This window comes from Ochotona curzoniae, unplaced genomic scaffold, assembly GCF_017591425.1.
Source record: "Ochotona curzoniae isolate NIBS_2020 unplaced genomic scaffold, NIBS_Ocur_1.0 scaffold_4506, whole genome shotgun sequence".
Classification (NCBI taxonomy): Eukaryota; Metazoa; Chordata; class Mammalia; order Lagomorpha; family Ochotonidae; genus Ochotona; species Ochotona curzoniae.
This window is the reverse complement of record NW_024467119.1, coordinates 36,998,733-37,011,423: the sequence shown is the minus strand read 5'-3', so window position 1 is coordinate 37,011,423 and position 12,691 is coordinate 36,998,733. Positions and strand designations below refer to the sequence as shown.

General features: G+C 36.6%; 1 protein-coding gene across 1 annotated transcript in view; it reads left to right on the top strand.

The window, feature by feature from the left end:
• STPG2 (sperm tail PG-rich repeat containing 2) overlaps positions 1 to 12,691 on the top strand; it is a 389,260-nt gene that overhangs the window by 85,970 nt on the left and 290,599 nt on the right. The window contains exon 6 of the mRNA XM_040967274.1: positions 6,008 to 6,167. Within this exon, the coding sequence (XP_040823208.1) occupies positions 6,008 to 6,167 (160 nt within the window). The remainder of the gene's footprint in view (positions 1 to 6,007; positions 6,168 to 12,691) is intronic.

Genomic DNA, 12,691 nt, shown 5'->3' with positions numbered 1-12,691 from the left:
TATAAGGAATCATAATTCTATCAGTCTCTTATTTAAGTGTACCCCGACATTGTTGGTACAGACAATGTCAGACAGTCCAGCATCCCATTATCTACACATGTCCAGCATTTCATTGGGAATCCATCTTTCGTCTGAAAGCAGGGATGCGTGTTCCATTATACCCTCACATCTGCGTATGATAGACCCCCAGTACTCTGTTACTATACATTTCCATAACTGAGAAGCCATGAAACCAGGTCAATAACTGGTAAGAGTTAGAACAGCCACAACAACAACAACATCAACAACAAATTACAGCACCATGAAAAAATGCGCCACTGAGTAACCAACACAAGAGTGACAAAAAGGAAATGCAAGACGTTTTTATTTCTTCAATCATGTGAAGAGTTGCATTTTTTTTCTGAGCTTTGTCAGTAGAGGGCAGCAAAGTCCAAGTAGTGTGTTTTCAGGGCAGCAGTTTCCCTGTGTTTTCAGATTGAAGAAAAGCTGTACTAAGGACAATTCTTGTTCCTAAAGAAGTATGTTCTGGCTTGCCCTTCAGTGAAGTGCTTTTGGCCATATCACACAGGAATTTACTTGAAAAGACTGTAATTTATCAGATATTTAGTCAACTTTTATTTATTTATTATTTAATTCTTGTGCTGTAGATCCCAGGTTAATGAGAGTATGTTTCTTTATTTCTATAATTTCAGGGAGTACCGGGACCTGGAAAATATGATATTAAAAGTCAATTCCAGAAGACTAAAAGTGCAAAGCCCAATGTGAACACTGCATGCCCTGCTTTTCTTTCTCAATCCCAGGTAATTATCTACGTCACTTTTATATACAGAATCTGTTGGCTGATTTACGATGAACAGCAAGTTTAGTGACATTTAAGGAGATTTAAAAAAGAAACATGATATGTAATAAAATAGGAAACATGTGATCTGGCAAAAACATTAACAAAAATATGGACAGAAAATAAAATCAGAATATGCCATTAACAGTATGAATATCATAGATGAATATGAATAACCATCTATTAAGCATTTTCTATTAGCAGATTTACTTCTGTGAGTATTCCATTTTGGGAGAAAAGTCTACTTTAAAATATAATTTTACCAATAAATATGTTAATGTGTAGCCTATGAGACAAAAGTGAAGGTTGTGAAGGCTTTCTGAGGAAAACTGGCCACAGGTGGCATTTAGCTGCCATAGGGGCCTGAATTACTGGTGTTCTGGTCTTAGAATGTATTTCCCAAAAACAACTTCAGAGAAATTTACTAAGGGAGGGGGCTTGAAGATATATGAGATATTTATCTAGCAAGACAATTATGAAACTCATGACAATTTATAAGGTGACAGCCTCCGTAACAAAATAGTTGTGATATTTATCCAGCTGTCCCATGTATAGCTCTGCTTATCTTATTTAGTTTACTAAAGTGATTAGAGATGACTTTTTTGGTTTCATTTCACTTCAAAGATGCTTCCTTTCAGTCAGATAGGTAGTTTGCAGGTGTATTTTGGAGCTATAATTAACACAGTATTGTAGGGCTAGTTCTTGTAGCAAGGACCTAGAAAGAATTACAAGTAGAGCAACTCAGAGGTACTGAAGGACTACATGGTACCAGAGTGGGGCACAGGACATCCTGGGTTTGAGTACATACAGTCAGTTTTTTTTTTTAAATATGATTGTTCCAAGTAGAACTCTGTTTTTCCACGTTTCTGTTTCAGTGGTCAAGAAAAGCATCAGATATCAGTATTTTTCTTATAAAATTTTGAATCTAGAGTTGAGAATTACCATTTGAAAAACATTTTATTTAGCATCTAAATAAGAAGGTAACAACAGAACACATCTCGACCTGGTAATTCATCAGGATTTTGGCATTTTCTGTTGGAGTCCTGGGTTTATGCCTCCCACTGACTCCTGATTTCAGCTTCCTGTTAAAATGGGCTCTGGGAAAGCAGCAGTGGTGACTCAAGTGATTGTTTATAACACTCATCTGGAAGCTTGAAAGAGATTTTAAGCTCTTGGTTTTGAACCATATAGGCCCGGCCGGGCCTCAGAAGTTTTGGAAACAATCTTTTTCCCCTCTCTCCTCTCTCTTTTTATCTTTGTCTCTCTTCCTTGACAACAACAACAACAACAACAAAGCTAGTGCAATAATGTTTAGAAAAAATTAGAAAGTTCTTTTAATATTCCCAGTATTTTTTTGGTAGTGTTGATATTTACTTACTATGCAAAATGCCAAAGAGAGTATTTGATACACTACTTTTGAGTGAGAAGAGGAAATGGGAAAACATACATAAAATAGCTTGACTTTATACAAACAAGACAAGAATAAAACAGAAAACAATGTCATTAGTTACCTATAGGGGATAATTGAGAGATAGAGCTTATATTGGCTTGTCTGAGCAATTGTTACTTTTCTGGGAGTTTTAAAGATTCATTGATATTACTTTGATAATGTGAAATTAGCTACTGCTTTGGATGTGTTTATGTCACTGAAATTGGCAAATTGAGACTTCTCCCTCAGCCCCAGTGGCTCAAATTTCCACTCACTTTCTTTAATTATTTACCATTAGTTTTTAGATTTCCTTCCTTCCTTGCTTGCTCTCTCTTTCTTCTTTCTTCTCTTTCCTTCTTTTCTTTTCTTTTCTTTTCTTTTTTTTCCCTTCCTTTCTCTCTTTCTCTATTGAAGAGTGATACAGGGAATATTTTATTTGCTAATTCACTTCCCAACAGCTGAGTCTGGCCCAGGCCAAGTGCCAGGAACCAGCAACTCCATCGAGGTCTCTGGATGGCAAGAACCTAAGTACTTGGACCACTCTGTGACTCTCTGTGACTCCCTAGGGAAACTTAGGGACGGCACTTTAGCAGGAACCTGGATCAGAAGTGGAGGTGGAATTCGATCCTTGGCACACTAATAATTGATGTGGGGTAACAAGCTACAGCTTAACCTGCTGTATTACACTGTCTGACTACTTTTAAAAATAAATACTTTGGGGGCTCAGGCAATGGCTCAAATGGCTAAATCCTCCCATTGTGAGCACTGGGATCCTTTAGGGTGCTGATTCGTGTTCTGTCTGCTACACTTCTGATTCAGCTCCCTGCTTGTGGCCTGGGAAAAGAAAGGAGGATAGTCTAAGTCACTGGGACCTTGCACTTATATGGGAGACCATGTTAAATTTTAAATAAATAATAAATAAAATAATTTTCAATTAAAAATATATATTTTACCTTTTTTATTGTTATTATTATCATTTAATGATACAATTTCATAGGCCCTGTATTTCCCTTATTCCCCTATCGCCACTTAGATCCCCTGTATTATTACTACAGTATAGTTCTTTACATACAGTCATGTGGGCATGGACAATGGCAGAGAGTCCAACATCCTATGGTCAAGATATAGTTAACAGTTTCATTGGGAGTCCATTTTTGTCTGGAAGTAGAGATGCATACTGTATTGTATCCTCCCATCTGGATATGATAGACTCCATTATACAGTTACTACTATACATCCCCTTAAATGAAAAGCCAGAATACAAAATCAACAACAGGAAGTAAAATAGAAATTTAACCAGTCTACTAATCTATGACATTTGATTGATGAGTTTAAGCCAATTACATTCAGGATTAATATGAATGGGTGGTAATTTGGTTCTGTCATTTTAGCAATGGGTTGTTCATTGATTTAGTCTTCTGTTGTTATTTTACTGGGATGTTCTTCACATTTGCTTTCTTCTTCGTGTTGTTTATTTATTTATTTATTTATTTGTGGCTTTTCATTTAAGGGGATGTATAGTAACTGTAATGGAGACTGTCATATCCAGATGTGAGGATACAATGCAATATGCATCTCTACTTCCAGACAAAGATGGATTCCCAATGAAACTGTTTACTATATCTTAACAATAGAATGCTGAACTCTCTGCCATTGTCCATGCTGCATTGATGGATATATGACTTTATATGAAGAACTATACAATAGTAATGAAATACGGGAACTCAGTGAAGGAGAGGAATTGGGGAGGGGATGAGGGAAATCCCAGGACCTATGGAACTGTAACATAAAATGATAATAATAATAAAAGAAGTAAAAAAAAAAGTTTTATAACAGGTGTTCTGAATTCTGTATTCCCCATTTTTTCGATGTATTCCTCAGTTGACTCTGAGGTTGGCCAAAGGTTTTGCTCCTTTGTAGGGGAATCTTCAGTAATATTCATTGTGCCTTTGTGTTTTCTTCTCTTGTTCATTGTACTTCTGGTTAGCAGAGTCTTCTCCTTGGAGCAGGTTTCTAAGCTGTGTCACCCACAGGTCTACAATTTGATTTTATTTATTGCAGTTGGCACATGGCTCTTTGCAGCCACTTGTGCCACTCTCTCTAGCAAGTTCCATGTCTGGGTTCTTATGTTAGACTTCCACCAAAGTCTTTGTAGCCCCAGCTCTTGGCTCACCACTATATACTTCTTGTGATACCATGCTAAGGTTGTACCATTCATTGTCTGTATAACCTTTCTCCCACTTATTGTTAGGATTGGACCCAGGGAAAGGGGGGCAACAGGAGTCCTATATAGCTAGGTTGTTGTTAGTGCTGATCTTGCTAGAACATGTTTGCTGTTAGGTCTGAGGGCCACATGGACCTATTTTGACCCTACTATGCCATTGCTGATATTATTTTTTGTGTGGGACCAGTTCAATGCTGTGAGTTCAGTGAGTTCACTCCCAGCTCAGCACATACATAGTTTACTGTTATCTCTGCAGTGTTAAAGCTTTTTTCCACACTGTACAAAATGGTGCCTGACGTGCCACTACTAGTGTTCTTGATCTGCTGGCCATCAGGTCTGAGGGCCACCGGACCTATCTTGGGGAACCTGTACGATGCTGTGTTGTTGCAGTTTACTGAGCTAGAAATGAGTTCACTCCCAGGTCAGTGCATGCTCAGTATTGTTCCATAGCCTTTGTTTTCCTTCACAAAATGGTGCATGATTTGTCTCTATGGGCCAGACTGGGTTGTGAAATCCACCCTGTTCCCGCACTGCCATCTGGGATCTGTTGCTCTGTCTCTGCTCCTGGTCAAGTCAATCGGACCAGCAGGACAGGCAATTCTTTGTGTTCACCTCGTGAGCCCCAGGTGAACATTCCTTCCTACCTTGTTAATGGCGGAGATCAGGATGCCAGTACAGTTCAGAATGCCACTCTCTGAATGCTGCTGGGATATTGGTCACTGCAACACCTCACCGTGTATTCACTGGTTTCCCATGTCTTTCAGTTTTCACATGCCCCTCTGCTATCGTTCTGTCCTCTCCTATTTCCTGGAATGTGCTCTCTGTGCTACACATTGGCTGATGTTTCTTCATCTGTTTAAATGTGCCCTTACCCTATTCTGCCATCTTGATTTTCCTAATTTTGCATTATTTCTGTTAAACTTTTCTATAAATTTGAAATTACTTAAAAAGAGCTAAACAGTATGGATTTAGAATGATATATTTATTGTGTGAGTTCATGATGATAGGCACACATATATTTAATACTAATAAATTTATAAGTTAAGGTGGATTTATAAATAATGTAAGATTTATTTTTTATTTTAACTTTCTGTTACTGTTGTTGGTTTAAATGAATATATACATTGAAGAACTTTGTCAATTTATGCAATTTTATTACATAAAAGAAATTATGTTATAGTGTAGTTTTTTTGTTCATTGTTCTTACTTGCAGAACCCTTGAAATATGAAAATTGTCCATATACTATCATCTAGAATTTCATGAGGAAAGTATTTTCCTCTAAAAGTCCATCATCCTCAATAAAGTGTATCACACATAACTATATAAGTATATGGGTGACTTTACTAAAATCTCGTTTTATTTTTTGTTGGGTACAAGATCTTAATTCATCTATATTCTCTTATTCCATTAAAAAATAAACTTTGAATGTTTTATTACTCAGCAGACAGTTTTTAACTCATGAATATCAAGATGTCCTTCAGTTTCTCACTGCTAGGTTTTCCTGTTCTTTACTAGAGATTTATACCTGTGACGTCTATCACCCCAGCTCCTGGTACATATCATGAACCTCAGATTGCTCTTAATTCCTCAATTAAAACATTAAGACTGAGGAAATCCTCATTTGGTAAAAATACTGCTCGATTCACACAGGACTCCAAAGCAGAGGAACTTCCAGGTTAGCAATTAATCATACGCATCTTTTCTTTAGTTTTAAGTAACTAAATATATTTACTGGCTGGATATCACACAGAATAAATTTTTTTGTTTTGTTTTGTTTCAGGGTTGATTGTGTCAAGGTAACTGCTTTCGCCCCTGGCTTTTTAAAACACATTAGCTATTTAAAAAATACAGATAAGTCTAAATAATGTATCATTTTTGTAAGATTTCAATTTAACATGGCACAAATCTCAATTGTAATTTTTTGTTGTTTTTCTTATAAAATTCCTAATTTTCTCAACATATATACTGTATCAATTCAGTAGTCACTACTAGTATTATAATTTATGATCAGTGTTATTAAGCTTGTAATTTCAGAATGCCCTGTCACATATTCTAGTTTTCTCTAAGTATTCTGATATTTAAAACTCATAACAGAATCAAAATTATTACTAATATAATAGCTAAAATAGTGATTTATTACCAGGTAGCAAACTTAGTGGCTTACAATGACAAACTTTCCAGTACATATCATTTTTTAATTTTCTAAAGAAACATCTTCATGATACAGTTTCTTAGGCTCAGGAATTTTCCATCCTCTCTGCCCCCACAGTGTTTTCACCTGTATTATAACGATAGTATAGTCCTTCAACAACAATCACAAGCCCATCATGCTGCTATTTAAGTGTATTAAGGCACTGTAGGTATAGAAAGTGATGTAAAGTACAACATTCTATTGTTAAGATATAGTTAAGTTTCATTGGGTTTTGTCTTTTATTCAGAATTAGAGATGCTTACTGCATTGTGTCTTCACTTCCCTTCATGTCATACTTGTCTCCACTATATAGTTCCTCCAAATAAATGTATGCATATACATGTTTACCTATAGTTCTACTGATGTTTTATTTTGCGTGAAGGTTGCCTTATATCAGGTTATCAATTTGTTGTAAAGCAGCACTGCACTCGGACCAGCCGGTTGCCTTATATCAGAGAGGATATATAATATTCGTTTTTTTGGAATTAGCTTATTTTACTCAACATATTGGTATATAGAATCAAAATTTAATGAAAATATAGAATTTGTTTATAAAAAATAGAAACAAAATGGGAGCATTGTTGAAAATGGTGGAATCTAATTCTTTTTATGGCTGAATATCATTCCACAGAGTAGATGTAGCAGTTTCTTTATCCATTCCTCTTTTGGTGAGCATCTGGGTTACTTGCATGTCTTTAATATTGTAGAATGTGGCGCTGTAAATATCGGATTACAGGACACTTGTTGGATGACTGGAATGCAGGGCCTTGGTGGAACTGTTTTTCTGAGTATAAAGATAGCACCAGCATTTCTGCCTTAGGGCAGGAAGTCTGAGCTTAACATGGTGATACAGGACATAATTAAACTTCACCAAATGTTGCAAAACTTTTCCTAAATCAACCATAGGAGTCCCCGGATATAACGTCTTCTACATTGTCTTAGTTAATCCAGTCACTCAGGGTTACACATGGTGAAGGGAAGGACATAGACCTATGTTTATCGATGACAGAAGTAGCATCACGGGCTTCTACTATGTAGTTTACTGTGGCCACTGCTATATTGTCTACGGTGTATACCCACCACTGCTAATGGACCCTATAATCTCACAGAGTGATGGAATGGTTTCAGAGTCCTAGACTTCAACATATGAGAAAGTATAAGTGTAATTGAGAATTTTGAGTGTAGTTCTTATGCTACTTTGTGAATGATTGTTAAAGTTTTCTATCATCAGATCTGTAAACTAAAGAGGTGTGTTGGTTCATCCAACTTAGAATACCAAGGGAGGGGAGGGTTAGGCAAATCTCTTTGGAAAGAAAAACGAAAAGCTGGTAGTAGTCCCAGGACCATAGTATTTCTGAAGTCCAGTGAGGCAGATGTCACAGTTTTCTTGATGAGGATCTAATTAGACTCTGAGAATGATTTTATGTGAATTTTTGCTTCTCAATTAAATATTTTGAGTCATCATTTCCTTTTTATAGTTAGTAAGCTTTCTTTGTGGCTAGAGTTTCCTCAGCCTACTTTCTGTCTGCCAATTGGGAGTCTACATTATTGCTTTTCATTTTGTGTTCTCAACTGTCAGTTTGATCTCAAATTTTTGCCATATTTATAAAACCGAGTCTCTAATTATATTAATTTATAATCAAATCTTCTATAAAATAGTCTCTGTTTTCATGAGAAAAATCTTTGTCTTGTATCATTTTTGAGGCAGTTCATTTTAATACCCATAAATTCTTAGAAGTATTATTCTTTTAACTAGGGCATACAGAATATAAGGTTTGTAGATTTTTAGAGGTGTTTCTATTTAACTTAAGTTCTATGAGCAGTGCACTAAATTTTTGGGAAAATGAAGCAAAGGATCTCACAGAACCTTTTGCTCTTTGCCTGAAGTTACTTCTTTGAGAGATTTTTGGTGTTTGGAGAGATAGGGTTATTTTTTCAGGTTAAAAAAATGTATTTCTTTTCTGATTTCAATGAATTCTGCTTGAAAAATGTTTCTACCCATACCCATCAACACATGATGACACTTTGACATTCGTATATTCTTTAGAATCAAAGAGGTCATTAAGTACTTTCTTCATTATGTCAGTTATTAGTTTTAGCAAAACGATTAGTTTTATATTAACTTTAATATTAGTTTTGTGAATGTTTCATTGCCCAGAAGTACTTACATTTTTCCAGCCTTAAAACATTTTTTTCTCATGTCTTTCCATTCATCACAAACAGTCTCTTCAGGGACTCTTTTCTAATTCATTTTTTAAAAGACTTACCTGTTTTTATTTCAAAGACACAAGGAGAGACAGAACGAGTTCTTATCCATTGGTTCATTTCCCAGATGACCAGAGCTGAGCAGACCCAAAGTAGGAGCTTCTTTCAGGTCTCCCACATGGATGCGGGGTCCCAAGGCTTTCGGCCATCTTCCACTGCTTTCTTTTTCCTCCCTGCCACAAGCAGGGATCTGTTTTGTAAGTGAAATGGCTAAGACAGGAACCTGTGCCCGTATGAGATGCTGGTGGTTGCAAGGTGGAGAATTAACCTATTGTGCAACCACACTGGTCCCTCTTTTTAATATCATGAGATTACTCTAGTTTCTGAGTTACTGCCTGATTACAAATGGTTGCCACAAATTTTGGAATTTATTACAGTAGTGTAGCATTTAGCTGTTTGCTACTAGTTCCATTGACATATTGAGCCTCACTATTCTCTGCTTCAATCCTGGCAAATTTTGGTGGCTTTCCTCACCACACATTCAGTAGAAGTGACATTCTAGCATTTCTTTGTCAACTGAGAAAGTACAAGGCTGTGCTTAAAATGATGGTAGCATTTGTTGAAGAACAGGGATTCTGTTTGGGGCACATTGGTAAGGTAAACCTAAGTTGTTGTCTGGCATGGTACAGGAGAATGAATTTGAAAGGAGTTGAGCAGAGAACACTAGTGTAATCTACCTGGAAACACCCATTCTTTTTTTTCTTTTACTTCTTTTATTATTATTGTTATTATCATTTTATCATACAGTTTCATAGGCCCTAGGATTTCCCTTATCCTTCTACCCTCACTGAGATCCCCTGTATTACTATTATAGTATAGTTCTTTATATACAGTCATATGTCCATCATTGTGGGCATGGACAGTGGCAGAGAGTCCAGCATCCTATGGTCAGGATACAGGTAACAGTTTCATTGGGAGTCCATCTTTGGAAATAGAGCTGCATACTGTGTTGTATCCTCACATCTGGATACAATAGTCTCCATTACAGTTACTACTATACATCCCCTTAAATGAAAAGCCAGAATACAAATCAACAACAGAATAAAAAAAAGAAATTTACAGTACCATGAAGTTAGATAGCATGCTACTGAATAACTAATGTGTTGCTGAAGATGTAAAAGAAAATCAAGAACCTTCTTGAAAAAAATTATGCTACTGTGTGATATATGCATCAGTGAAGAATTTAATCAGAAGAAAGTGTTTTGAAGAGATGAAACTAACAAAAAAATCAATATCCATGAGATATATTTTCTGGTGATCTTTGTTGGTGAAATGGAGACACCCATTCTTGACAGGGCATTCATAGGTATTCCTTGAACCAGCCTAATTTGACTCCATCTCAATAGTATTTATCATGAGTGCGAACTCTAAAATATTTAAGAATATTGATTTATTAAGTGTTTCAGATGTTTTAAGATTGTTTTTTTAAATTTGATGATCCAATAAATTATAAATAAAGCATCACAAATTTCACATTGATTATTTTTAATGAATTGAGGACTATGGAATGTGTAGGATCTAATCATTTTATATATTTTAAGCATTGGCAAGAAAGGCTTTCACAGAAGTTTGCTTTCTTTTCAAACTAGGGTAAAGGGATGAACTGGAGTTCTCAGCATATCATAGATGGAATTGAACACTTGATGTAGGGCATGAGAATGGTGGCAAGTTACCATTTGAGGGCCACCCTAGATATCCCAGCTGTTTCCTAGTAGTTTGACTTGTGATTCCTGGACATCAGATAATTAAATCCCAGAAGAGTGAATATAAATGATTTCTCTTTTTTTGTGATTATTTTATTTTGATAATCTTTACATAGTTGATTAGGACACAAAGGGTCAAGGGCTAAGGGCTACATGAAAGTGAGTAAGACTATTTTTTTTCACATTATTATTATTATTTTCTGTATCTATGGTGGGGGGCAGATAAAGGGAGAAGCTCCACCCAGCCTCCCACCAATCTCATGTTCCTGATATGGGGCATGCTCTGAGGGTCAATTGGTTTTGATAATTCAACAATTCTGAATTGCTGCCAGTCTTGCCATTCCAAGCACAATGAAATCGCTATAGAATCCACTGGCTGACATAGTCCACCTTGGAGTCTCCATTTGCCCAGATTTTCACTGCCAACTCATGGCTGGGGCTTGTTCTGTCCTCCATCCTCTGTTGTGGTACCAGGTGTCCTCTGCAGGTTCTGATGGACTGCCATATCTTCCATGTGCATCTGGATATGCTGTCCACTCCTCCATCTGAGCCTCTGAGGAGGCTGAGCTTTGGCACTTGCACTCCATGGTTAGACCATGGAACCTGCAATTCTCTTCATGGTTGGGGTTCTGAGTCCATCAGTTCAGTTGGAGGGATCTCCAATGAAACTTCACCTGAAGTGATCTCAGACCTGATTCTTGTGTGTGCTTGCCCGTACAGGAGTCCAGCACTGTCCATCGCCTCAATCAGCTTACACACATGCTTGTGGCTGCAATTGCTGGGTCAGTTCTGTTTCCAGCCCTGTCTTCCACATGAACCAATGGGTGTTGCAGTCCAGTCTGATTCTGTCCAGTACACATTTGGCCCAGGAAGGGAGAAGCCTAGAGTCAATGCTAGAAGCAGAAAGGCTTACCAAATGTGAAGCTTAGGAAGATAGTATTTGAGATCTTTGGGTACCTTGTTATGAGGTCATGCCATGCTCAAATCCTGAAATTTACTTACGTGAAAATTTTAATATGTGCTCTTATATCAGAACTTGGAATGTTATAATTAATTGTGTTTGGCTTGAAAAAACATTGTTTGTATTAGGCATAGGAACAACTTATTTGTTTAGGATAGCTTGACCCTTTTTAGATGTGATATCAATGAAAATGTAATTTACCTTAATGCTACCATTGTTTGTATGTGAAAGGAGATTGTTCCCCAGTGTAAGGAAAAATAGTAGTTCCTTCTTTGCAAAGGACTAATTGCATTAAAGCTTGTATTTACTGTATGCTTTCATATTTCCTAGATTTTCATATAAGTGGAATCAAACTATATTTAAGAACTTTTTGTCTGTGTTCTTTCACTTATCATGGCATTTCTGAGGTTCATTCAGGTTGTTGCTATTGTTTGTATTTTGATTGCTGAGCAAGTTGTATTTTTCTACTTAGCAACTGGCAGAAATTTGGGTTGTTCTTATTTCTTGCTGGAAAGTATCTAGGAATAGAATTTCTGGATGTTATGGTGAATATGTTTAACGTTGTAGGAATTTTACAAACTGTTTTTCCATGTGGCTATACAGTTTTGCATTTCTGCCAGCATATGAAGTCTTTCTTATTCTTATCCATTTGTTTAGTTGAAATGCAGAGTTATAGAACACACACACACACACACACACACACACACACACACACACACACACACACAGCAAGTAGGCATGAGGGAGCACTGTCACTGGCTGCCTCTCCAAATTGCATCAGAATCTAGGGCAGTGCCAGGGCTGAAGTCAGATCCTGGAAGTCTATCAGGGTCCCACATTGTTAGTAGGGGTCCAAACACTTGAACAACAAGAGGCGTTAGTGCTCCAGTACAGTATATTGGTGTCGTAGGAGACAGCTTAACTTGCTGTGCTACAGTGCTACTTTCCCCATTCCATCATTTTGTTTTTTAAGATTTATTTATTTAAAAAACAGAATTATAATGATAGAGGGAGAACGAGAGAGATTGCTCTTTCTAAAAAAATTTCAAATTAATTATTTAATTAAAAATAGTTAATTT